The sequence below is a fragment of the Trichechus manatus genome, unplaced genomic scaffold (assembly GCF_000243295.1).
Source record: "Trichechus manatus latirostris isolate Lorelei unplaced genomic scaffold, TriManLat1.0 scaffold00109, whole genome shotgun sequence".
NCBI lineage: Eukaryota > Metazoa > Chordata > Mammalia > Sirenia > Trichechidae > Trichechus > Trichechus manatus.
The window spans coordinates 9715792-9741874 of NW_004444045.1; the positions used below are offsets into that span (position 1 = coordinate 9715792).

At 35.0% G+C, this 26083-nt stretch overlaps 1 protein-coding gene across 2 annotated transcripts in view; it reads left to right on the forward strand.

Moving 5' to 3' along the window:
• The window catches only part of ADAM9 (ADAM metallopeptidase domain 9), a 128699-nt gene that overhangs the window by 49238 nt on the left and 53378 nt on the right, over nucleotides 1-26083 (forward strand). For both annotated transcript variants that reach the window (XM_023737871.1, XM_004383416.2), the window contains exons 7-13: nucleotides 251-316; nucleotides 2233-2304; nucleotides 3566-3735; nucleotides 6361-6442; nucleotides 6941-7074; nucleotides 21849-22020; nucleotides 25046-25138. In XM_023737871.1, coding sequence (XP_023593639.1) covers nucleotides 251-316; nucleotides 2233-2304; nucleotides 3566-3735; nucleotides 6361-6442; nucleotides 6941-7074; nucleotides 21849-22020; nucleotides 25046-25138 — 789 coding nt within the window. The remainder of the gene's footprint in view (nucleotides 1-250; nucleotides 317-2232; nucleotides 2305-3565; nucleotides 3736-6360; nucleotides 6443-6940; nucleotides 7075-21848; nucleotides 22021-25045; nucleotides 25139-26083) is intronic.

Sequence of the window (26083 nt, forward strand, 5' to 3'; positions counted from 1 at the left end):
GTAATTCTGCTGTTTGGAAACCTGAATAACCCGTTTCATCTTTAACTAGAATTTTTCTCAGATCAGTACAGATATCAGATATTACTGGCTTTTTTTTTTTTTTAAATTGTGATTTTGGCTTTATAGATCTAGGATATGTTAAGTAAGATAATTTTATGATGTTCTTAATATGTGACCATAGATTAGGATAAGATGATTTCATTTGTAAAACCTGCAGCCTTATAACTTTGTTGGCTCGTGCCTTCAACAGAGAAGAAGAGCTGTCCTGCCACAGACCCGGTATGTGGAGCTGTTCATCGTAGTAGATAAGGAAAAGGTAAGACTGACTGGTGGAACTTTCTCCTCTTTCTCATGAGAAGCAGATGAGAAGTGAGCATCCCATGAGAGAAATACGAAATATGGCATATTTATACTAATTTTTCTTAAATGATAATTTTAAAACTAAAATTGCTTTTCTTCCTTTAAACTGACTCAGTATTTATAATACCACCAGAAGCTGAATGCTGCAAATGAGACCACCTCTAACTTTATTCTTTACTGGTGATTTTTTTCTCTGGTTTTTCTGGTAACTGGTTTGGGCCTGCCTATCAGTTAGGGTCTTGGGAACTTCTTAGATGACTTTAAAGGACTGTGGCTATGGATAAAGTCATTCAGGTTTTAGTTAGCTTTGTAGAATTTCAGCTAGCCTATATTTCCCCTTAAGAGAGAGAAAACTTCCATGCCCTGGAATCCTTTAGACGGGACTATGACCTGGAAATCAAAAAGGAGACGGGTTTGTTTTAGCGTTTAGTGTTAATTTCAGTGGACAAGGATAACACCAGAGGAGTTTCCATATCCGTATTTATAAAGTCTGCTTTTCTTAACTAAGAGAAGTAATCTATCTCAGCATTTATAAGATTATTAGTTTTGGATATAGCTGCCATGTAATTTAAAATATGAATGATTTGAAGATTTGTCTTATTTTTACTGCCAACTTTGTTTGTGGGAAAAGTTGCTTGTAGAAACTTAATATCATTGGCAGTTCCTTTTTTGTGAGCTACAGAGACAATTTGGAGGATTTTTAAGATTAAAAAAAAAATCTCTTCTAGTGTGTAGGTTGAGAAAAACAAGCCGTATTTATTATGAGATAGAAACTTACTCAGATTTGTTCATTATAGGCTCATTACCCTCAAGTGGTAGAAAGAAAAAGCATAGGGAACGTGAGCTAGTGTGATCTCCGTGCCCCAAATAATGGTAAAATGTGGAATGTTTTGGACAAATCACAAAAATAGAGATTTAATATGGTTTTCTTTATTGTTCTTTCCAGATAAACTTGTTATGTGCGGGTAGAAAATGGTTCAGAATAAAAATGATTCTATTCAGTCAAACTCAGTCAGATGTATTAAAACATTATTTCTTTGTTTAAGAGAATCATAATAAGATTGCCTAAGTGATAAAATATATTCTGATATTAATACCTGAATCGGAGCACAACCATACATTCTTTTTAAAAATTTCATTTGGTTACTTAATAAGTTGCTTGTACTAAAATAATATTAAAACAGACATTTGGATTTAACCAGGCCGCAAAGAAATAATCAGTCTTATCAGTTAAGACGCAGGACCAGGCAGTGTTTCATTCATTATACAAAGGGTCACTGTGAGTCAGAACTGACTAACAATAACAACATCAGTTATTGGCTTAATATGGTTAAATTTTTATATAGCTCTATTTGTCTACATACACATAATGTTTTAACTAGTGATCATTGGTTAATCTCTCATTATTATAGCTCATGATTTAGAAGGGGTTTATTGGTAGTACCTTCAGCTTGGGAAACCTTTGGCAATTGTTTTTTCATTCCTTTGGCTATGCATTTTGATTGTTCTAAACTTTACCTTGTGAAGTGTGTAAAATGTACCTTGTGAAAATATTTTTGTGTTAAAATGAATAAAAGAGAACATTAAGAATAAAACTTATTTTAAAATTATACTAATTTGGAGAAACATTAAGACTTTGATGCTTGTTCATTATTATTCATTTCACACTTGTGCCTGTTCTTCTTTTATTCTTATTTATCATTTATCCCTAAATGTATCCTTTAGATTTATTAATTTGAAATGCTGATGAATGCCTAAATGCCTCAATTTTTGGTTCAGAGGAAATGTTTGGATTCTTAACTTCTTTGTAACAGATTATACTAATTCTCTTAAGTTACTTGGATGATGATGATTTCCTTTTTTGTTTTTCAGTATGACACAATGGGGAGAAACCAGACTGCTGTGAGAGAAGAGATGATTCGTTTAGCAAACTACTTAGACAGCGTAAGTTGTGTCTTCTGTCAACCAGGATGATTCTATCCTATCCCTTCACAGTCTCGGAACAGAATTTAGAAATTATCTCAGTTTGGGCTCTTAATTTCTCAGGGCCTAAGTCTTTCTGAAGTTTGCTTTCTAGTTTGTTTGTAACTTTTCTTACGTTAGAAAGTAGAGTGCAAGGGTAGAAAGACTTTGAGAAGAGCGGGGCATTTTATGTTAGCATAGACTTTAAGGTACTTTGGTTTATGAAAAGATACTTGAATTTTTATTGAAAAAGTCTTATTTTGAATAAGGCTGCCTTCTACTCTTAAACTTAGATATGGCAGCATTTTGTGTATGTGTGATTTGGTTTGAGATCTCGGAGTTTATCCAGTAGGAGATAATTGAAGAATTACATAGATGTTCTTACAAGATTGGTCCAGTCGGCAACTGATCATGGAGATGGTTCGGGACCAGGCAGCATTTATTCCATTGTTCATGGGGTGTCCATGAGTCAGAGGCTGACCCCACGTAGCCAATAACAGAAAGCTTATAATTTCATCTAAAAGATAGGGCATTCCAAGCATAATAATTATGTGGTGATGATGATGATGATAGAATTCTCCTGTTGAGTGTTTACAATGTACTAGAAAATGAGCTAAGTTCTTTCATTTACTAACTCATTTATTCCACATAATATCTCTGTGAAATAGTTTTAACAGTTCCACAATACTTTATCTGAAACCTTTGGCACATGTGTGATTAGAATTTTCAGTAAGAGTTTGGAAAGGTAATATGGTCCATATACTATGTATTACATAACCTCTCCAGCAGGTCTGGGACAGCACCTTGTAATCAAACCATTAAAATTTCTACAGTGAAATGTATGAATATTTGCATTAAGTAGAGTAAATGTGGACAATAAATAGCTTTGCATTAGTTCAGGGCAAGTTTTGCAACCAAATTTACCAAAAACTTTTAATTATCAGAGTTGTCAGAGTTTGGGATGGAAGATAAAAAGAATTTTGAGCGTTTGTTGTTACCATCATTTTACAGATGAGGAAACTGAGACTCAGAGAGGTTAGAGCCTCGTTATATTGAAGGAAAGATTTTTTTAGGGGGTAAAGTCCTATTTTTTTTTAATTTAAGTAGTTATGTTGCTTGATTATGTGGTTAAAGGATTTTTCTCATATTGACCTGAGTTTTCTTCACTTAACTGGATGCCAAAAAAAAACTTAATATAATTCTAATATATATTTTATATACTTTATTTCTCTTTTCTTTCCAGATGTATATTATGTTAAATATTCGCATTGTACTAGTTGGACTGGAGATTTGGACAAACGGAAACCTGATCAGCATAACTGGAGGTGCTGGTGATGTGTTGGGAAACTTTGTACAGTGGCGGGAAAAGTTCCTTATAACACGTCGGCGGCATGACAGTGCACAGCTAGTTCTGTGAGTGTTTTTTATTTTTTTTTAAATAATGTTAATAAAATGGTCGTAATGATAATTTTTTTTCTTATTTTCTTTTATTAGAATTATATTCTTTTATTTTTTTTTGGCATTCAGTTAAGTGAGGAAGGACAAGATGTGACACTATGATAACAAGACCCCTCTGTGTTGGGTTCCCCATCACCTTTCCCATGTCTTTTTTCCTCTTTCTTGAGTTTATGCTCTCATTTTGGTAGAGCATTTTCTCTAGTTTGCTTTGTGAGAAGGGGTGTATGGGAAGAAAGAATTTTGACCTCTCACATGTCCAAAAATGTATTTATTTTGCCCTCACACTTGTTTGATTATTTGACTGAATAGAAAATGCTAGGCAAAAAATCTTTTTCCTTCAGAATTTCAAAAGCAGCGTGCTATTGTCTTTCAACTTCCAGTATTACTGTTGAGAATCCTGGAGCCATTCTGTGTCCTGATCCTTTGTATGTGACTGGTTTTTTTCCTCTTCTCTGGAAATATGTAGGATCTTCTCTTGATTCCCATCCCAGGCTTCTGAATTTTCCTGATGATATGCTTTGGTGTAGATCTTCTATTGCTCATTGTGCTGAGTTTTCAGTAAGTAACTTCCATCTTGAAACTGATAGCCTTCAGTTTTAGAAATTTGATTTTCTCCTCTTTATTTTTATTATTCATTTCTTCTGGGATTCCTTTTAGTCAACTCTTGGGAGTTCTTATACTGATCCTCTAATTTCATTATCTTTCTTCTCTTTGTGCTTTTGTTTTACTTTCTGGGATATTTCCTTAAATTTATCTTCTAAACTTTTATTGAGTTTTTCATTTCTGCTGTCTGATCTTTTATCCCCCTTATCTTTTTATTCCCCTTAATACTACTTTTCATAGAAACAGGTTCTTGCTTAATGAACATAATATTTTTTCTAATCTCTTTGAGGATATTATTGACATATTTTAAACATTTTTTTCTTGCTACCTAGCATTTTCATAGTACTATAACCAAAACCAAACCCATTGCCATCAAGTCGATTTTGAAAACTTAAATTTATGTAAAATTACTCAATACAAGTAAACTTCAAAAACTTACAGCAAAACTGTCACTTAAAAGTAGATTTAAAAATTTTATTCTTTAAGAAAAATTTCTGTTTTGATGGGCTGACGTCCTGCCAGAAATGTTCTAATTTATATATGTATGTATATATATTTGCCCCCCTCAATATTGATAGCACCCAAAATTCACACATTTTTCTGTGTGGAGGAATTTTCCTTAATTTTATTATTTTTCTTTTGTTAATGTTGGTTCATTTAAAGCAAGGAACTGAAAATGGCTAGGTGGTCTTTTCTGGCTCCATAAACACAAAGATTTGGTCTTGACGCGCATGCAAATGTCTTGGTACCAGTGAGAAAGCCCTCTACTTCACAGAAGACCGAGAAGAGCAGGCATCAACCACACCTACCGACCTGTCTTTTTCTCTTTTTTGATCATTTGTCATTTGAGAGCCTTTTCCCAGATAAGTCTCCAGTCATGTACTCAAACTTTCAAGAGGCGTTAACGATGAACAACCAAGGATCACCAGACATCTGGGAACTATGGGATTCACTATAGGGTGATCCGGCTGGGGTGTTTCCTTGGAAATCGTCTTATGTCAGTATCTCTAGTTCTCACCTCTTGAGCTGGTCAGATTCCACAGTGCAGGATTTATTCATTTATTTAAAAGAGTTTCAGTGTTTTCTGTGTATCAGGCGCTGGGGTACGGTAGTGAACAAAACAGACCAAAATTCCTGCTCTCATGAGCCTATATTTTGGTGGAGAGGATTGGCCATGAATGAGCTAAATAAGTATAATGTATGGTATGTTAACTAATGATGAGTGTAAGAAGAAAAAATAAAACAGGGAAGGGAGATGTAAAAGTATTGGAGGAGTGAGGTTGAAATTTTAGTAACATGGCCAGGGAAAGCCTCACTGAGATGAGGACTTTCGAGTAAAAACCTTAAAGAGGTGAGAGAAGAGTTGGGAAAGAGAGTTCCAAGCAGATGGAATAAATCCTGAGATAACAAGTGTGACTGGCGTGTTTGAGGAACGATATGCAGACAATTGTGACTTTTCTTCTTGTTCATTGTGCTCACTGTGCTGCATGCAGTCTTCTTTGTAAATACATTCATTTGGTTTTTTGTCTCTCTTCACTAAAATTTGTTGAATAAATAAATGTAATGCATTTAAGGAAGGCTTTTCATCCAGAAGGTATAAAAACTTTTTTTCATATTTGTCTGAAAAATGCGTATCTAATATTAATCTCATTCTCTGATACTAAAAAAGAGATAAGGCATAACTATATTCTGATTTTTTCCTTTTTTTGCTTTGCTTTTTAAAAATTATTTTTGTGAAAATATAGAGAACACAGCATTTGTCAGTTTGACTTTTTTTTACATGTACAATTCAATAAAACTAGTGACATCAATCATATTGTATACCCATCACTTAAATTCTTTTTTTAAAATATTGTCTATTATTGGCATTTTTCTCCCAATTGTTGTAGGCTGTACCACCATAAAAATGGGAGCAGTGTGTTCCTTTCGTCCTCCCCAAGTACATTTTATAATTTTTACCTTCTTTTTTTTATTTAGGAAGAAGGGTTTTGGTGGGACTGCAGGAATGGCATTTGTGGGAACAGTGTGTTCAAGGAGCCATGCAGGCGGGATTAATGTGGTATGTTTTTGTTCTTGATTTTAAACTTTGGACCTCTGCATTAGGGCAGTATCAAACATTTTTTGGCGCTATACTTCCTCCACAGTCCTTAAATCATTGTTTCAGGCATTGTGAGGGACATAGTAGACATGGCAGGTGTGTTCTATCCCTAGAGACTGGATCAAGTTTTCTAATATTTATTTTCTCTTCATTTTTTATGGATGTGGAAACAAAGGTTCGTATATGAGTGAATTAAATTAGAGCCATCAATTTACTTTCCCATAACTACCATGAATAATCTATTGGTGCTAAAGTAATTGACTCATTGCTGAAAGGGTCCATCTCCATTATCAGTATGTTGAGGTCACACTATTTTCTTATTAAACTGGATGCTTGATTTAGCATAGAGACTGCCATCTTTGTAGTGAATAAACTTCCTTTTGTGAAAAAATAATCCAAGAAATAAAACATTTCACTTTTGCTCAGAAATCTAATTAATAACTTCCTGTGTTTGGACAGTTTGGGCAAATCACTGTCGAGACATTCGCATCCATTGTTGCTCATGAGCTGGGTCATAACCTTGGAATGAATCATGATGATGGAAGAGATTGTTTTTGTGGAGCAAAGAGCTGCATCATGAATTCAGGAGCATCGTGAGTGACTGGATTCTTTCTTATTTTTCTAAAGATGGTATTGTATATACCAGTGTTTCCTAAACTCTGCCAATGCTCATGTCTATGTTGAAAAAACAGGAAAAATTATTCCTGGCCTTCAGGAATTAATTATATGATATAGCAATGAGAAGTCTATTTTTTTTAATTAGATAATCCCAGAGAGCTTTAAGAAAGAAACCTTTAGTTAGCCACAGGTATGTAGGTATACTTCTACAAGCTCCCACCTTCTTGAACCTATGCACATATTGTTATGGGTTGAATTGTGCCCCCCCAAAAACTATGTTGAAGTCTTAACCTCTATACCAGTAAATATAACCCTGTTTCAAAAAAGGGAAAACAGACATGGAGACACACACTCACAGAGGGAAGACAGGTGCCATGTGAAGACTGCTCTATAAGCAAAGAAATGGCAAGGATTGCCAGCTGACGCCAGAAATTAGGAGAGAGGCCTATGGAAGGAATCAACATAGCCAAGACCCTGATTTTGACTTTTAGCCACCAGAACTATGAGAAAAAAATTTCTGTTCTTTAAAGCCACCCACTTGTGGTATTTTTGTTATGGCAGCACTAAGAAACATTCACTCTGTCTTCTTCTCTGCTACTGTGGATGAATTTCCTAGCTCCATCAAAAGACCAGTCTCACCATCAGTTTGATTCTCCCTCCCTTTCCCTTGCTGTTTCCTCTCTGTTACTCCGTCCTCCCACCACCTTCCCCACCAACATTTATTCTTCATTCCATGCTGGATCTTTCCAGCAAACAAATACACCATAATTTATTTTTCCTATCTAAAAAAAAAAAACCTTTCCCTTGACCTCACTTTTAGCTCCAGCTACCACCTCAGTTTTTCTCCTTCACTCTAGAACAGAATTCTTTAGAAATTTTTGTTTAGGCTCACTGTTTCTATCATCTCTTATTCCATTCCCCCTTGAACCCACTTCAATCAGAATTTCACTCCCATCACTTCATAAAACTGCCTTTTTCCAGGTCTACAATGACCACCACATTGCTAAATCCAATAATGATCTCTCAAGCCTCCTCTTAACTTGACCTATCAGCAGCATTTGATACAGTACATTACCCTCTCCCTGAAAATAGTTTTTTTACTTGGCTTCCAAGACATTACCCACTCCTAGGTTATACCTAGGTATAAATTTAACAAGAAATGTGCAAAATTTATATGATCTATAAAATCATAAAACACTCTTGAAAGACAGAAAAGTAGACTTAGTAAATGGAAAGACAAATCATATTCATAGATAAAAACATTCAAAGTCATAAAGATGTCTGTTCTCCCTAAAGTAATTCATAAATTGAATGTGACTCTAATAAAAATAACACATTTCTTTCTGGAGCTAGGCATGTTGATTATAAAATTCAAATGGAAAAATAAACAAGAATATCCAGGAAAAGCCTGAAAACAAACAAGAAAAGTAATTTGGGAAGGAAAGGGCCAGCTCTACCAGATATTAAAACATATTTTTAAAGACTCTATAATTAAAAGAGTGGTAAAGTACAGGGTCAGGGAAAATGAGGGAAACTCTCCATGAGATGGATTGACACAGTGACTGCAACAATGGGCTCAAATATACCCAAGATTTTGAGGACGGAGCAGGACTGGGCAATGTTTCATTCTGTTACAGGTAAAGTCACCATGATTTGTAGTCAACTCAACAGCAACTCCCAACAACAAATAATTAAAAGAGTAGAAGAGAGGAGTAAGAACATGGGGGCAGTGTAGGATGGTGAAAAGGGATTATAATTCATGGATCGTAGTCTTGGCGGTTATGAGAGCTGGCTAAGTTAGAGGGAAGAGTTCGTACAAGACCACCCTGACTTCTGACACAAATTTCAAGTCTGGGCTATTCCTAAAACCACCCTTACGTTTGATAATTCACTAGAAGGACTCACGGAATTCACTGAAAGCTATTATACTCACACTTATGATTTATTGTAGTGAAAGGATGTGGATTAAAATCAGCAAGAGAAGAGACACGTAGAGCAGAGTCCAGGGGGGTTCTAAACATGAAGCGTCCAGTTATCCCTTTCCTGAAGAGTCAGAACAGCATTTGCCCTCCTGGCCTTGATGTGTGACAGTATGCATGGGATATTGCCAACCAGGGAAGCTCATGTCCAGAGTCTTTATTGGGGCTCAACCACATAAATCTGAGTAGCTACCCATTTGACTGACCTTAGTTTTCAGCCCCTCAGGAGGTCAAGCTGAATCCCCTGTGAGCCCCACCCTAAATCACATTGTTGGTGTGGCTCAAAGTCCCCATCTTAAATCACATTGTTACTATCTGGCTGCCAAAGGCTCCCAAGTAAACAAAGACACTCTTATCAAGCATGACATTCCAAGAGCTTAGAGATTACCTCCCACAAACTGAGGGCAAGGGCCAAATCTTTTTTTGGTCAAGGTTAAAGTTTTTATTACACAATGATATTGAAAGACTGTTGGGTTTGAGTATTAGAGGGAGTGAGCTGAAATACTGTGTAAAGGCTGGAGAATGGGATGCCTGTTATTTTGAGATTATGGAAGGAGAACAGTTACTGATAATGATCATGGGAGTGAATGCTTAGGAAGGTGTGGGACTCAAATCAATGAAGAGAAAAGGTAAGGGAACTGAGGGCCCAGTATATTTGGAGGATGACTTATATAGATACTGAAATCACTAAGAGTTTTGCCAGAAGTGTTGGAAAGAATTAGTGAACCATGAGCTAAAATCTTCAAGGAATGCTGGAGAGTAACAGGAAACAGTAGATGATGCAACAAGGAGAAATAATGGGGATCTGACAACATGAAGTTTTAGGAAACAGTGGTTAGAAAGGGACAGTGAGGCCTTATGTTAGAAGAGATATGAGAGACAAAAAAACCTCAACCTTGAAAATGCAGGGGAAGCAGTGTGTTAGCAGAGAGCCAGTTTTCAACTAGAGCAAGAAGGCTGAAGGGATATTCAGAGAAGTGGTTTATAATTTAGGGCATTTTACTGGTGATTAACCATGAGTTCTCAAGGGCATAGCAGAAAGGTTTTATAAGTTGGGAAGTGAGGTGAAATGGGTGTATGTGTAGGGTGTGAGGGGGAGCCGGGTGTATGTGTAGGGTGTGAGGGGGAGCCAAATGAGTATGAGAATCTCCCAGGAGATCTAGGCCTCTTGTGGTGACACACATAAGCAAGATAAAGGGTTGATGGTCCCCAGGCAAACAGTGGTAGTGGTATCGAGTACTGGAGTTGAAGTGGGGTGGGAATTTTGCCAGGAGCATGCAGAATTCTAAGACTTCCACTTGATTTGCACTGGAGATGTTGATGGAGGACAGCTCTTACAGTAAGCCGGTAGGGCTCCCTTTGAGACATCCAGTGGAGGGTGAGATGGGAAGGGTATCCTTACCTAAAGCATTTGTTGCTCTCCCCTTTATGGAGAATGACTTAATATTAAGAAATCTGTCACTGAATATAATCATAGAATAAGATATAGGAGAACTATCATAAGATTATTTCAGCAAATGAATTCTGATAATAGTTCCACTTCATTCCTGGTTAAAATCCTTAGTAAAACAGGGTAAAAGGATACTTTTCTCTTATGATAAAACTTGATAATACATTGTTTATATAAAAGCACAGCCAGAATCACATGTGATGATGAAATGCTAAACAAAGAAAAAATCCAAACTCATTGCCGTCGAGTTGATTCTGACTCACTGCGGTCCCTGGGTGGCACAAACGGTTTGCGCTTGACTACTAATCTAAAGATTGACGGTTCAGACCCACTCAGTGTCATGAAAGAAAGGCCTGGTGATCTGCTTCTGTAAAGATTACAACCAAGAAAACCCTGCGGAGGAGTTCTACTCTGTGATACATGGTGTCACCATGATGAAATGCTAGAGTCAAACAAATATGATAAAGAAATACTAGAGTCATTCTTACTCCTGGTAGGTTCCTGGTACTAAACAGATGGTACAATCTAATGGGATTATCAAGGAGTTTAATAGAATGGTGTGGGCAGAGTTAAGGCAAACCAACAAGGAATGGTTAAGTACTCCTAACCTAGCAACAATGGGGAAGTAACACCTCTAGGCCTGAAGATATACGGGAGGGAATTGTTACCAGATCTTGGAGAGAGTAACTATAGGTATAGGAGAAGCTGACTCCACAGGACTAAATGTAGAGGGCCATTGCCTGCATGAGGTGACCTGACAGAGGGTCAACCTTCTTCTCCTACCAACTCCTTATCTCTGCCAGCCCCTCTTATTGGTTATGTTTAATTGATTGCAGTATATATAGGTCAACCTCCTGGGCATAGAACAGGTGGAGAAAGATGGAGAAAAGATCTGGAGGGAAAACAGAATATCCAGCACACATGATAACCATTATCAGTACTATTACTTAATCTTGTTTTGGAAGATCTAGCTAATCCATGAATAGGAATATATTTAGGAATAAATATTAATATTTGAAAAGAGGAGCAGTTATTGTAAATTATATGATTGTCTAGTTTTGAAAAGCAAGGAAGTCATAGTATTGAAAATATATTTATAAAATAAATATTTAAATAGATTCCCAGTAAATCAGTTATAATTATTTAAATAAACTATGAGGGGAAAAAACCTGTTTATATTTGCCCAAAGTTCTAAATATCTTGGAATCAACCTAATAGGAAATATATGGATTTATGTAAAGAAGATAAAAAAGTTTATTGAAGGTCATAATGCATTATTTGAATAAAGGCAGTGTTCTTTTATGGGTAGACTAAATATTTGAAATGTATCTGTCTTCATCAAGCTAATTTACAAATTAAATGTAATCCCAATCAATAGATATATTTTACATATATATATATGTATTTATTTTTCCCACCTTTTCGAACTTGACAAAAAATGAATTTGAAGCCAAGTAGAAAGAGTAATTTTGTGATAATAGTGAAGAAAATATTGCAAAAGAAGACCCATGAGGAAGGCTTTCAGTACTAGGTATTAAGATGTTTTGAAATAGTATAATGTTAACTTAAATGCATAATAAATGTATCAGTAGACTCATAGTAGAAAACTCAGAAATAGTATATATAAGAATTTAATTTATTGATAAAAATGACATTTTTAAAGGACAAGATTATTTCAATAAATGGGACAGGTAATATATGTTAAGAATTTGGAAAAAATACAGATCCTTACCATATATCATACATTAAAATCAATTCCAAATGCTATGAAGCATGAAAATATCAAAGAATTAGATGATTTAATAGGATATACTCTTAGATAGAGGAAGGCTTTTCTAAGCAAAAACCCTCCCCTCCAAACAAATAACTGTAAAGGCAAAACCAATCTACACATTTGAAGATTTGTGTATGTCAAAAACAAACAATTATAGGGCAAACAGCAGAAAATACTATGAAACATCTCTGACAAATTTCATTTTTTTATTAATAAGAAAAATCACTAATTTACAGATGGACAAAGGATATGACCAGTCAGTTCGTAATAGAAGAAATTAATATAAAATGTCAATGAATCTGTGAAAAATTTCTCCACATCATTAAACAAAGAAATGCAAATCAAAACAATGGAATAAACATTTTTCCGTATAAAATCAGCAAAGAAATAATACCTATTTTTCAGGGATATGTAGGGCAGCAGGCTGCCTCATGTACTTCTAGTAGAAAAAGAACTGGTATAAATTATTTATGAGTAGATTGAAGATTTGTGTCCAAAACCTTACAACGCACAATTTTGACCCAGGAGTTCTATTTCTAGGAATTTGTTTTAGGAGAATAATCACACTAAACATATAGTATGTATATGCGTTGTTTAACCTAATAAAAAACTGGTCACAAATGTCAAAAAAAAGTAGATTGTTTAAATTCACCATGAAATATCTATTTAGTGTAACACTATATGGCTCTAAAATTTATGTTTTTTAACAGTGGATTTCAAACTTTTTTTAAATTGGGGAACCCATTTTTTCCCCCTAATGTATTCTTACCTGGAAGTCTATTATATAAAATACCTAAGAGAGCGTTTTCTGGCTGAATTGGGGAGAAATACCCTGTATTCTCTAACTGTCCTGCATCCCCTACTCTCCCAGGACCATGTTATGATTTTCATGGATCCTAGACACTTTTGCCTTTGTGCACCCATTCCTCCATTAAAAAAAAAAAATTAAATTATATTTTATTACCGCGTTGGTATAAAGGAGAGTATGATGCAGGCAGGCTGGATTCCTTGTTACATATTCATTATTGTGATTTTCATTTTTTTCTTCTGATTTTAAAAGAAATTAAATTTAAAACATTTTCATGGGCCCCTGAAAGTATGATATGCCTTAGACATTGTGCCTAATGGATAAGTTGGCCCTAACGCTTAAGAGAACTTTCTTGGAAGCTCTAGGGCTCTGCAGAGGATAGTTTGTAAATCACTTCTGGTTAATAATACACTGGTTTAAAAATGTTTTTATCCTAGTGAAAAAAGTGAGATATGAAACATCGTGGTGTGAGTTATTTCTGTCTTAAAATACTAACATACACAAAAGATTGAAAGAACATATGCCAAACTGTTTAATTGGCCCTGTCTTTCAGTGGTAGTCTTATATGTGATTGTGTTTTTTTTCCTCTGGACTTTTCTGTATTTTTTTACTCATTTGCTCTGATCAGATGTTATTTTTTAATTAAGAAATAAAGCATTCTAGGAAAAAAAATGTAGGTACCACCTTATTATAAATATTAATATTTAATAGCATTGAACAACTAGGAGATTGTTACTTACCAGGGTTCCCTTGTCTATACTTGAGAATTGATAATATAGGCTAGTAATATTAAAAGTTGTTAATATTGTTATGGAGTTTTTAATTTTTTTATTTTTCAGTGGATGGTCATATTTCAGATATATCTGAATGGCATGACTTGAGATTGTTGTTAGATGTCATCAGGTCAGTTCCAGCTCATAGCCATCCTATCTATGTACAACAGAACGAAACACTACAGTCCTGCGCCATCTTCACAGTCATTGCTGTTTGAGCCTGTCATTGCATCCAGTGTGTCAGTCCATCTTGTTCAGGGTCTTCCTCTTTTTCACTGACCCCCTACTTCACCAAGCATAATGTTCTCCAAGGACTGATCCCTCCTGATGACATGTCCAAAGTACATGAGACAAAGTCTCGCCATCCTTGCTTCCAAGGAGCACTCTGGCTGTACTTCTTCCAAGACAGATTTGTTTGTTCTTCTGGCAGTCCATGGTGTATATTCAATATTCTTTGCCAATAGCATGGATATGAGGCAATTGAAAATACTATGGCTTGGGTCAGATGCGCACCTTAGTTCTCAAAGTGACATCTTTGCTTTTTAACATCTTGAAGAGGTTTTTTTTACAGCAGATTTGTCCAGTGCAGTATGTGGTTTGATTTCTTGACTGCTGTTTCCATGGGCATTGATTGTGGATCCAAGTAAAATGAAATCCTTGACAACTTCAATCTTTTCTCCTTTTATTAGGATGTTGGTTATTGGTCCAGTTGTGAGGATTTTTGTTTTCCATACTGAAGGCTGTAGTCTTTGATCTTCATCAGTAAGTGCTTCAAGTCCTCTTCACTTTCAGCAAGCAAGGTTGTGTCATCTGCATATCGTAGGTTGTTAATGAGTGTTCCTTCAATCCTGATGCCACATTCTTCTTCATATAGTCCAGCTTCTCAGATTAGTTGCTCAGAATACAGACTGAATAAATATGGTGAAAGGATACAACCCTGCCACACACCTTTCCTGATTTTAAACCACACAGTGTCCCCTTGTTCTGTTCAAAAGACTGCCTCTTCATCTATGTACAGGTTCCTCATGAGCACAACTAAGTGTTCTGGAATTCCCATCCTTCTCAATGTTAATCCATAATTTGTTGTGATCCACACAGTCGAATGCCTTTGCATAGTCAGTGAAACACGGGTAAACATCTTTCTGGTATTCTCTGCTTTCAGCCAAGACCCATCTGACATTAGCAATGATATCCCTCATTCCACATCCTCTTTTGAATCTGGCTTAAATTTCTGGCAGTTCCCTTTTGATGTACTCCTGTAACAGCTTTTGAATTATCTTCAGCAAAATTTTACTTGCATGTGATATTAATGATATTGTTTGATAATGTCTGCATTTTGTTGGATCACCTTTCTTTGGAATGGGCATAAATATGGATCTCTTCTAGTCGGTTGGCCAGGGAACTGTCTTCCAAACTTCTTGGCATAGACAAGTGAGCACTTCCAGCATTCATCCATTTGTTGAAACATCTCAGTTGATATTCCGTCAATTCCTAGAGCCTTGTTTTTCGCCAGTGCCTTCAGTGGAGTTTGAACTTCCTCCTTTAGTATTATCAGTTCTTGATCGCATGCTTCCTCTTGAAATGGCTGAATGTCAACCAATTCTTTTTGGTACAGTGACTGTATATTCCTTTCATCTTCTTTTGATGCTTTGTGCATTGTTCAATATTTTGCCCAGATAATTCTTCAATATTGTAACTCAAGGCTTGAATGTTTTCTTCAGTTCTTTCAGCTTGAGAAATGTCAAGCATTTTCTTCCCTTTTGTTTTTCCAACTCCAGGTCTTTGCACACTTCATTATAATACTTTACTTTGTCTTCTTGAGCTGCCCTTTGAAATCTTCTGTTCAGCTCTTTTACTTCTTCATTTCTTCCGTTCACTTTAGCTACTCTACGTTCAAGAGCAAAGTTTCAGAGTCTCTCTGACATCTGTTTTGGTGTTTTCTTTCTTCCCTGTCTTTTTAATGACCTTTTGCTTTCTTCATGTATGATGTCGTTGATGTCATTCCATAACTCGTCTGGTCTTGGTCATAATTGTTCAGTGTGTCAAATCTTTCTTGAGATGATCTGTAAATTCAGGTGGAATATACTCAAAATTTTACTTTGACTGTCATGGAATTGTTTTAATTTTCTTCAGGTTGAACTTGAACTTGCAATTGATGGTCTGTTCCATGGTCGGCCCCTATCCTGCTTCTGACTGGTGGTACTGAGCTTTTCCATTGTCTCTTTCCACAGATGTAGTCAATTTGATTCCTGTATATTCCATGTGGTGAGGTCGGTGTGTATAGTCGCCATTTGTGTTGTTGGAAAAACTCGAGATTATTTTCCATTATTATGACTGCCTTTATAATTTCAAACTTTAATATTCTAATAGGTTTTTTAGGATAGATAAAATATTTATCAGTTGTTGCCCTTGCCTATTGGGTGTTGTATGATTGTGTAGTGAGTCATTTATGTAAGTTTATACACATTTTATTAGTTTTCCAAAAATAATTTTATATGTTAGTGTAATAAGTTAAAATTAATCAGGACAAAGAGAACAATGTCCAATTTGTACCTTACTTAACTTCTAGGACAGGTATAGAGCTTGTGGATAAGTATAAGTATTCCACTGCTTACAAATGTTCACCTCCTGAGTTTCACTTCACTCTTATCCTTTTGTATGTGAAGTAGAAATTTTTTGGGCTTACAAGGTTGACATGGTTTTAAGGCAAGAGATATAGCTTAAGAAACAGATTTGGACTAGATGAGATTGTGCAAGGAGTGAAATCTCAGGACTGCATTACATATAGGAGTTAGTGCAGAATTACTTTAGGGACGTTAGGCTAAAATTGGGTCAGTAGCAAACACCGTCACTCTGAGGCTGTGATCTGAGGCAATATGTATTGTAATGGCTTGGTCCAAAAAAACTTTGAATAAAGGTGCACTGATTTCTAGATCTAGGAATACAAGATGTTGGAGAATAAAACATTTCCCACCCTCCAAAAAAAGAACATAAGTAAGATCATCATTACTGAATGAAGGGGAACCTCCTTCTTCCAAGGAAAATATAAACTTTCCCAGAAGACACTGCACAAACTTCCAGTTTGAACAGGGAAGTATTCTGGGCAGAGGACAAAATGGACAGAGTGATGGTAGGATTGACTCTATAATATCAGTTGGGCCCAAATTACAACTTGTGTCTTTGATTTAAGGAGCTCTGGTGGCGCAGTGGTTAAAGCATTCAGTTGCTAACCAAAAGGTTGGTGGTTCAAAACCACCAGTGGCTCTGTAGGAGAAAGATGTGCCAGTCTGCTTCCGTAGAAATTTACAGCCTTGGAAACCCTATGGGGTTGCTGTGAGCTGGAATCAACTCAATGGCAGTAGGTTTGGTTTTTGGTCTTTGTTTTATCACTTAGAATTTCCTTTAGTCTGTGTCTGCTAATAGTATATTTCTAAGTTTTTGTTTTTTGAGAATGTATTTCTATTTCATTCTTGAAGGATATTTCTGTTGAATATAGAATTCTAGATTGGCATTCTTTTTCTTTCAGCATACTGGTATTATTCCATTGTTTTTGGCTTCCATTGTAGCACTTGAGATATCAACTGTCAGACTGTTTTTCAATTGATGTGAATGTATTTAGCTTTTACTATTTTCATTTTAACTTTTTTGTCTGCAGTTACATTATTCTAGATGTGGAATATATATATATATAACATGCACACATACATACACACCCGTACCCATTTATATCCTGCCTAGGATTCTTTGGACTTTTATAGTTTGTGACTTCATATTTTTTCACTTCTGGAAAATTCTCAGCCATTATGTCTTCACATGTTGCCTCTTCACATATTGTTTCTGCACATTCTCTACCTCTCTTTTCCTGGGATTTCAGTTAACTGTGTGTAAGGCCTCACTATATCCCCTTTGTCTCTTACCATTTCTTATGAATTTTCCATCATTTTTTCGTGACTAATTTCTTTTGACATTTTCCAGTTCACTGATCCTGTCTTCATCTCTGTTTAGTCTGTTATTAAACCTATCCATTGAGTTCTTAATTTTGCTTATTGTATTTTCATTTTAAAAATTCCTGTGCGGTTCTTTTTCAAATCTGCTGTATTGCTCTTGTGGATTCTAGTTCCCTGCTGAAGTTTTCAAGATTTTCATGTTCCTCTTTGACTATAACAGGCATAGATGTTTTATGGTTATTGTTTGATAATTCCAGTATCTGGAAACTTTCTGTAACTGCTGTTTTTGCTGATTCTTGTTCATAAAATCTTATGTCTTCATGTCATTTTTTGGTGGTGTTTGGAAATTTTTCTGTAAGAATAATCTGAGAACTAGAATGATGTTATCCTTAGTGGTATTAATTAATCTTTTTTTTTTTTTTTGAGAGCAGATTCCCCACTGTCACCTTCATATTTTGTTTAGTAAGCATTAATTAATTGCTCATTTTAAGTTAGTCCTTTTTCTTAGATGCAAGGGATATATATGTTTTTGTTTTTTCAATAAATAAGTCGTTTGGAGCCACTTCTTTTTAATAAAGTGGATAACATAACTTTGTAATATGATTTTTGTTGTCATTTATGGTATTTTAAGGGCCTACTAATATTCTCCTCATACACCGTTCTTGGGTTGTTGAAAGCGTGAGCTGCTCTACTTGGGCAGTGCTTTTCTAGTGAAGTTGTCCTATGAACTTCCAGTTTACTTTCTTAACTCTACCACTAAATGCCACCTATATCAGAAATCCTCCATATCACAGTGCTCTTTTTCTTTATATAATACAGTGCCATTAGAGTCCCCTCTTAGGATTTCCTACACCTAGGCTATGGGGATCAGGATGGTAATTGTATAAATGTATTCTATATGTATTCCAGTTTACTCATAGAAATAATGTTCTAAATGATAGTTGATTTTTTTTTTTTTTTTTGACATATCCTGGTAAACTATTTCCACCATTGTCAGTCACTTCCTCTTTTGAAGAACTCTTGGAAAACTCACCGAGATATGAGAAAAGAGATAAGGAGATACTTGGAATTATTAATATTCTAGAGCCTAGAGGTGATACGTAGAGAGTAGGAATATTTTAGTTGCTATTTGAGCCAAGTAACAGGAGAAAGGAAGATTATCCTTCTTATTGATGTAGGTGTCAGCCAGGTATGACTAGGGAAATAATATCTTCACTGTACCCTTCAAAGACTTTTGAGGCATTAGTGAAGGCCAACATTACGGGATCTTTGTTGATATCTCCATCTGCTAAAAAAATACCAGAAGTGCTTATGATTCTGTTAGGCTTATAAGTACTCTAATCAACTTCATTGTGGATGAAACAGATTTTTTTTTGTAGGTTACTCTAGACTCAAACATTTTAAATATTGTTTCTGTGAAAAAATGTGTTCCAACTACTAAATAACAAGCTTATTTAAAAAATTGATCTGTTTAGAAGTGGTGGATTTTGTATAGATTAAAATTAGAGACTTAAGTATAGAAATATACATATAACCATACAACTTCTACGGCTATTGACTAATTAATATATTCTTCCAGAAAATATTATTGAATATCTACTATGTGGTAGGCACTATACTTGCTACATAAAGATCAAAGTTGGAAATATGAAACAATTAAAATCCTCTGTTGAAATTTTTATCAAATAATTATTGTGTACTACTTGTTTGACATTTCCACTTGATGTCCAATAGACACAAACTCTTGTTGGGCCTCTGAAAAATCTGCTCTACCCCCATCCCAGTTAATGAATGGTAACTCCATCCTTCTAATATAGGACAGAAATGTCGGCATTGTCCTTGACTTTTCTCTTTTTTTCTCACATCCCCATCTTATTGACTTTCTTTAAAATATATAAATAATCCAACCACTTCTTCCCACTTTCTGCTGTCATGATGGTCTACTGTCGTCTGCTGAATGGATTTTTGTAGTCATATAGTATTCCTGATTTCACCCTTGTCTCTTTGCAGTCTGTGCTTAACATAACAACCATGACAATCCTGTTAAAACGTAAGTCAAATCAGATCATTTCTTCTTAACTCTTTCCATTGTCTCCCCTTCCCCCCATTTCACTCATAGTAAAAAGCCAAATTCTTACAATGTCCTGTCCCTACCTTTTTTGACTGGATCTCCCATTACTCCTTCTCCTCACAGACTCACTCAACTCCAATACCATTGGCTTCTTTGTTGATTAAACTTAACAGGCTATCTTCTGTTTTCGGGTTCTTGTACTTGCTCTTCCTCCCTATAATGTTCTCCCCCAGGTATCTAGTTTTGATTCAAATGTCGTAATGTTTGAGGTGCCTGCCCTGGCTACCCTTTTTAGAATTGAAATTGCTCTGCCCTCTGCACAGCTCATCACTCTTACCTGCTTTTTTTTTCATAGCACTTATCACCTTCTAATATGCTATCTAATTTACTTACTTATTATGTTTATAGTCTGTGTAACTCACCAGAATGTATCTTCCACAAGGGCAGGGATTTTTGTTTCCTTTGTCCATTGTTTTATCCTCTGCACCAAGAAGAGTGCCTTACACATAATAGATGGTTAATAAATATTTGTTGAATGAGGGGATGAATGATAACTGCACAAAAGGACTTCTCCCCCCAATATTCTTAACACAAAGTAGCAAGTAAAAGAAGAATAAGGAAAACAAGTCTTTATGTTATTATCAAAAGCCTTGTGCTAGAGCTTTCCTTTCTGTATGGGCCAAAATACTGTCTTTGCTCATTCTGTCATCGAGAATTGATTGTTCATTCTATTTCTTCTTTCTTTCTCTGCTGGTCAGTCTGTTAAAATCCTTTAACATTCCACATTCAAAGACCCTTTTGTACTTTTTAACAGTACCGAAGTGTTCTGGGCAGACTGCTTTCTAATCCCGAGAGCCAGGACTGTCTATTTCCCTGAACACTTAGGACCATTTAGTAAAGAAGAGTGTAACAATGTATACCCAGGACACAAACTGTCACAAAAAGGGTCTGTTTCCTAGAGTTCCTTGTGTGTACAAGAGACCCAGCCATAGATAGGGATGCTTCCTCAATAACTATAATGCAACATAATTTTCACTCCCACTACTGCTTTTGATACCATAGTTCAAATACGTCAAAAAAGGATTCTTTTAGGGCACCAAGTTCCCTTGATAAATTTTTAATGTTACTTGGATTTCTCAAAGGTCCTTGGTGTATAAATGGATGCATTTTTCACTAGTCTTCAAAGGTAAAAGTAGCCAAAAGGAGTATCTGAAATTATTTTATAGTTAATGAGTCAAATAATAACTAATAAATAGAGACAATATATAAAAACTGCATTTGTATAAATCTGACACAGACAACTCAAGTTGGACAGTTTCTAGAAGCCCATCTAGCCTTCAAAGTATTAACTGTGGTTCCAAAGAATTATCATAAAAGGCGTTTATTTAAAAGCTCAAATTGAAAATCTATCATATAGGAATAGCTGAAATTCTGCACCATGTATCTGCATCTTGATGGCTGTAGTGAATCCCTACCAGAAGTGCCCATTCACATGATTTTAGCATAGTTCCCTGTAAGCGGTAGTGGGAGGAACATAGGAGTGTTATTCTGCACAGTTAAAAAACATTGGGAACAACATATAGGTAGTGTTAAACATTTGGAGAACTTTTACTATGGAAGATCAATAAAGCTTAATTCTCTGTAAAACTAGATACTTTTTAACGTCTCTTCTGATGCTGAAATGCTATGATTTTATATTTCAGTGTAAGTGATGTATTTGGAAGCTATTTTCATGGAGGTACAATTGTGGTATAACCCAAATAGTGAGCTGTTCTACAATAGCTGAAATAATGTTTTATATTTATTTAAAATAAATATTAATGTTCATTTCTCTCTACTTTGTCAGCTTATGTTCTGGCATTTAAAATATTCATGTTGGTTAAAGGCATGACTTGCATTTATGATTTTTCAAAATGAGTAATCACTTTTTCTTAATGTTTATTATAGAGGTTCCAGAAACTTCAGCAGTTGCAGTGCAGAGGACTTTGAAAAGTTAATTTTAAATAAAGGAGGAAACTGCCTTCTTAATATTCCAAAGCCAGATGAAGCTTATAGTGCTCCTTTCTGTGGTAATAAATTGGTGGACCCTGGGGAAGAGTGTGACTGTGGTACTCCAAAGGTCAGTTGTTTAATTTTTAATTTTTGCTTTGTGAATTTACCACTGAAATTTGCAAAAAATAAAATTGCTTGCTTTTGGCAATCTGGTGTAGGAGCTAGAGTAAAATTTAGTGGCAAAACGAGGGCTGGTGTTTTCCTTGTGTGGAGATGTTCTTTGGATTGGTCACTTCCTCCTCTCCGGGACGTAAGTAACGGTGTTATGGATTATGAAGTCAAGAAAAGGGCCACGTTTATTCTAGTTTTGCTACCTTCTACTACTTCTGCCATTTCTGTTAAGGTTACTGGCGTATTTATTTACTTAAAAGAATTGGTCAGTTTTTCACGTGGCTTTTGTAAACTTTTACTATTCTGACACTGCCATTGCAATAATATTTATTCAGTTGGACTCATTTTAATGATAAATTGAAGCTGGCCCATCCTCCAGAGTCCTACAGTGCTACTCAGATTACTTTTTTCCCTTTATTAATTTCCAGTTTACCTACTGATCTCTGGCTTTACTGGATTTGTTACCTACACTTTTGCCATGGTTTCCATGCCTATACTTATTATTATTGGTCTGTATCTTAGCCATACTCCTTTCAAAATGGCCTACCTAAAGGACTTCCTGCCTTTAGACCTTGCATTAAGTTGTTAAATATTTTTCAGTTGAATGTAAGCTGCTTCTTCTTCCTTAACCTGACTATACCTGGCTTTTGCCAGCTGACATCATTCTCCATAGAAGGCAGTACGTGTCTTGTGATAAAATTGTGATGTCATTATTGTACTCTTGCTGAATGTCAGAGATGTCTGCTAAATGTTTTACATGGTATAATCCTCACAATAACCCTAAGAGATAGGTATTGTTAATAGTCTCATTTTTCAGATGAGGAATCTGAAGCCAAAGGAGGTCGTATTTAATTTCTAAATTAAGTTAATACTGTTGTTGTTACGTGCCGTCAAGTCAGTTCCAACACGTAGCGACCCTGTGTACAACAGAACAAAACACTGCCCAGTCCTGTGCCATCCTTACAATCGTTGCTATGTTTGAGTCCATTGTTGTAGTCACTATGTCAGTCCATTTCATTGAGAGTCTTTCTCTTTTTCACTGACCCTCTGCTTTACCAAGCATGATGTCCTTCTCCAGGGACTGGTCCCTCCTGATAACATGTCTGAAGTATGTGAGACAAAATCTTGCCATCCTGGCTTCTAAGGAGCATTCTGGCTGTACTTCTTCCAAGACAGATTTGTTTGTTCTTCTGGAAGTCTATGGTATATTCAGTATTCTTTGCCAACACTGTAATTCAAATACATCAATTCTTCTTCGGTCTGTCTGTTCCATTGTCCAGCTTCCGTATTCATTTTCTGATATATGGTTCCCAAATATTTTCACCCATTCTATAGGTTGTCTCTTTACTTTATTGACAAAGTCCCTTGATCCAGTTGATTTTTGAGTACAGCTACTTTATTAATTCTTATATATAGCTTCTTTTGGATTTTATTTCTAACAGCCTTATCATCTACAATAATGCCAGTTTAAAAATTTTTTTTCTTCCTTTCTCATCTTTAAACCTTTTGTTAATTTTTTTAGTTCTAGTTTTGCATTGTACTTTTGGTAAAGTGTTGATTGGAAGTGGTGATAGTAGTATCCTTATCCCAAAAGGAAAGCTTTCGGTTTCAGTGTCTCAATATTTGGGAGGTGCCACTTATCAGATTAAAGAAATTCTTTTTTATTCCTATTGTGCTAAGATTTTTTAAAAGTGTATAAGTTCAACTTTATTAAAAGCTTTTTCTGACTCTTTTGACATAGTCATAAGATTTTCTTTACTGAGTTAACATGATTGATTACACTTATTGAAATTTTCATGACCACCTAATCTTGCATTCTTGGTGAAAACACAAGTATGTATTCATTCTTGTTATTGCCAGATGTGATTTATGTTTATGATTAGGAATAAGTTGGCCTATATTTCTCTCTTCTTGTACTGTCTTGTCTTGTTTATGCTAGCCACATAAAATGAATTAGGGAGTGATCTGTCGTTTTAGTTCTTGAGAAGAGTTTGTATAAGATTGAGAAAACAATTTTTTTTTTTTTTGACATGTTAAGTAAATTGTGTGATCCTAGAGTTTTCTCTATGGGAAGATTGTTGACTACTGATACAATTTCTTTGCTTTTTTTTGACTCTTTAGTTTTTCTGTTTTCTGTTGAGTCAATGTTAATGTCATTTTTCTAGGAATTTGCCTGTTTTAGTTAAATTTTCAAATAACTTATTATCTTTATAATAGCTACAGCATCTGTACTGATACCCTTTTCTTCATTCCTGGTATTGGTTATTTGTACCTTTTGTATTTTTAATGTTTACTAATTTCACCGGAGCTTTTTACTTTGTTGATTTCTCTCTCCCTCTCTGTTGTATGTTTTCCATGTCATTTGTTTCTGTTCCTATTTTTCTTTTTCTTTTATGAACTTGTTTAGTTTTTTTTTTTTAATTTAAATTTTCATTTTGTTACTTTTGATTTGTATTGTTTGGTTTAATTTGCTTTTGATTTTTCTAACTTTTTGAGATGAATTCTTGGCTTATTACTATTCAGCCTTTCTTATTTCCTGATATATGCATTAAGGCTGTCAGTTGCCTTGTAATTATTGCATTAGCCATATCCAACAAATTTTGATATGTAGAATTTTTATTATCATTCAGTTGAAATATTTTCTATTGTTCATTATGACTTCTTTATTGCTCCATTGGTTATATCTAAGTGTATTTGTTAGTTTCCAAATATATAGAGTTTTCTACTTTTTAAATTGATTTCTAGCTCAGTTCCATTGATAAATGAACACACTCTGTCTTTTGAAGTATGTTGAGGCTTAAATGGTCATAGCTAAAAAAGTCATTGATAAATCCAGTGGGATAGCTGGTGATTTTATCTGGAGAGTGTCTGCTCCAGCCAGATTAGAAAGAAGTAGATTTTAGGTCTAAAATAAGAATGTTATTAATTAATATTGATGCCAGTAACTTATTTCTTTATTGACAGTCATGTTCTATTCACAGGAATGTGAATTGGACCCTTGTTGTGAAGCAAGTACTTGTAAGCTTCAGTCAGGTGCTGAATGTGCATATGGTGACTGTTGCAAAAACTGTTTGGTAAGGAGTTCCTCCTCCCTATTAGGAATAAAACATTGAAATAAGAAAAAAAATGTATGTATCAGAATTTGTTTTCTGAGATATCTAAGACAGCAGTTTTTATTATATGATTATAAGAAAAATTTAATGCCATGTGTTTGCAAATTTGCAGCATTTTTCTGTGAGAAATGATCTATTCGGACTTTTTTTCTGTGTGGAAAGGCATTATTTCTGCTTTTAAGAGTAATATGTGCTCATTATAAATAATTCATACAAAAGCAAGTATAGAAAACAAAAAGTGAAAGATGCCCTGTGTGAAAGAGTATGTTGATGTGTGTGTATGTATGTATATGTATGAGTGGATAAACACATATGCGTTTTTATTATCTGCTTTTGTCAGTAGGATGCTATGGACTTTTTCCATTCATGTAGTTTTATATGATTATGTAGTTAGTATGCCTTTGTATGGCTATACCATAATTTCTATCTAGTCAGCTAATGATGGACACTTAGACTGCCTCTAGTTTTTGTTTATGAATGGAATTTTTGAGACAGAATTATGCATATTAAACTTTTTGATACACATTTTATATGCTTTCCACAAGTATGCCAGTCTATACTTCTACCAACAGTATAATCAAATGCTCATTTCCTCATGCCATCATTGGTTGCTAGCAAGCTTTATAATCCTGGTTGGTTTGATAGGTGTTTTTCAGTCTTGTATTTTTATTTAATTTGCATTTCTTTTGGTTACCAATGAGGTTTTTTTTTTAAATTTTATTTCATATTTCATGACTTCTATGAATTGTCTGTTGGCCTTTTTGCATTTTTCTATTGGGTTATCTAACCTTTTGTTGTTTTTAGAATGCTTTGTAGATATAAATTATAAGTACCATGGTTTTAAATTTGATTAATTTAATGAAATTGTTATGATATTCCTGTTTAATTTGAAATTTATTACCCCTA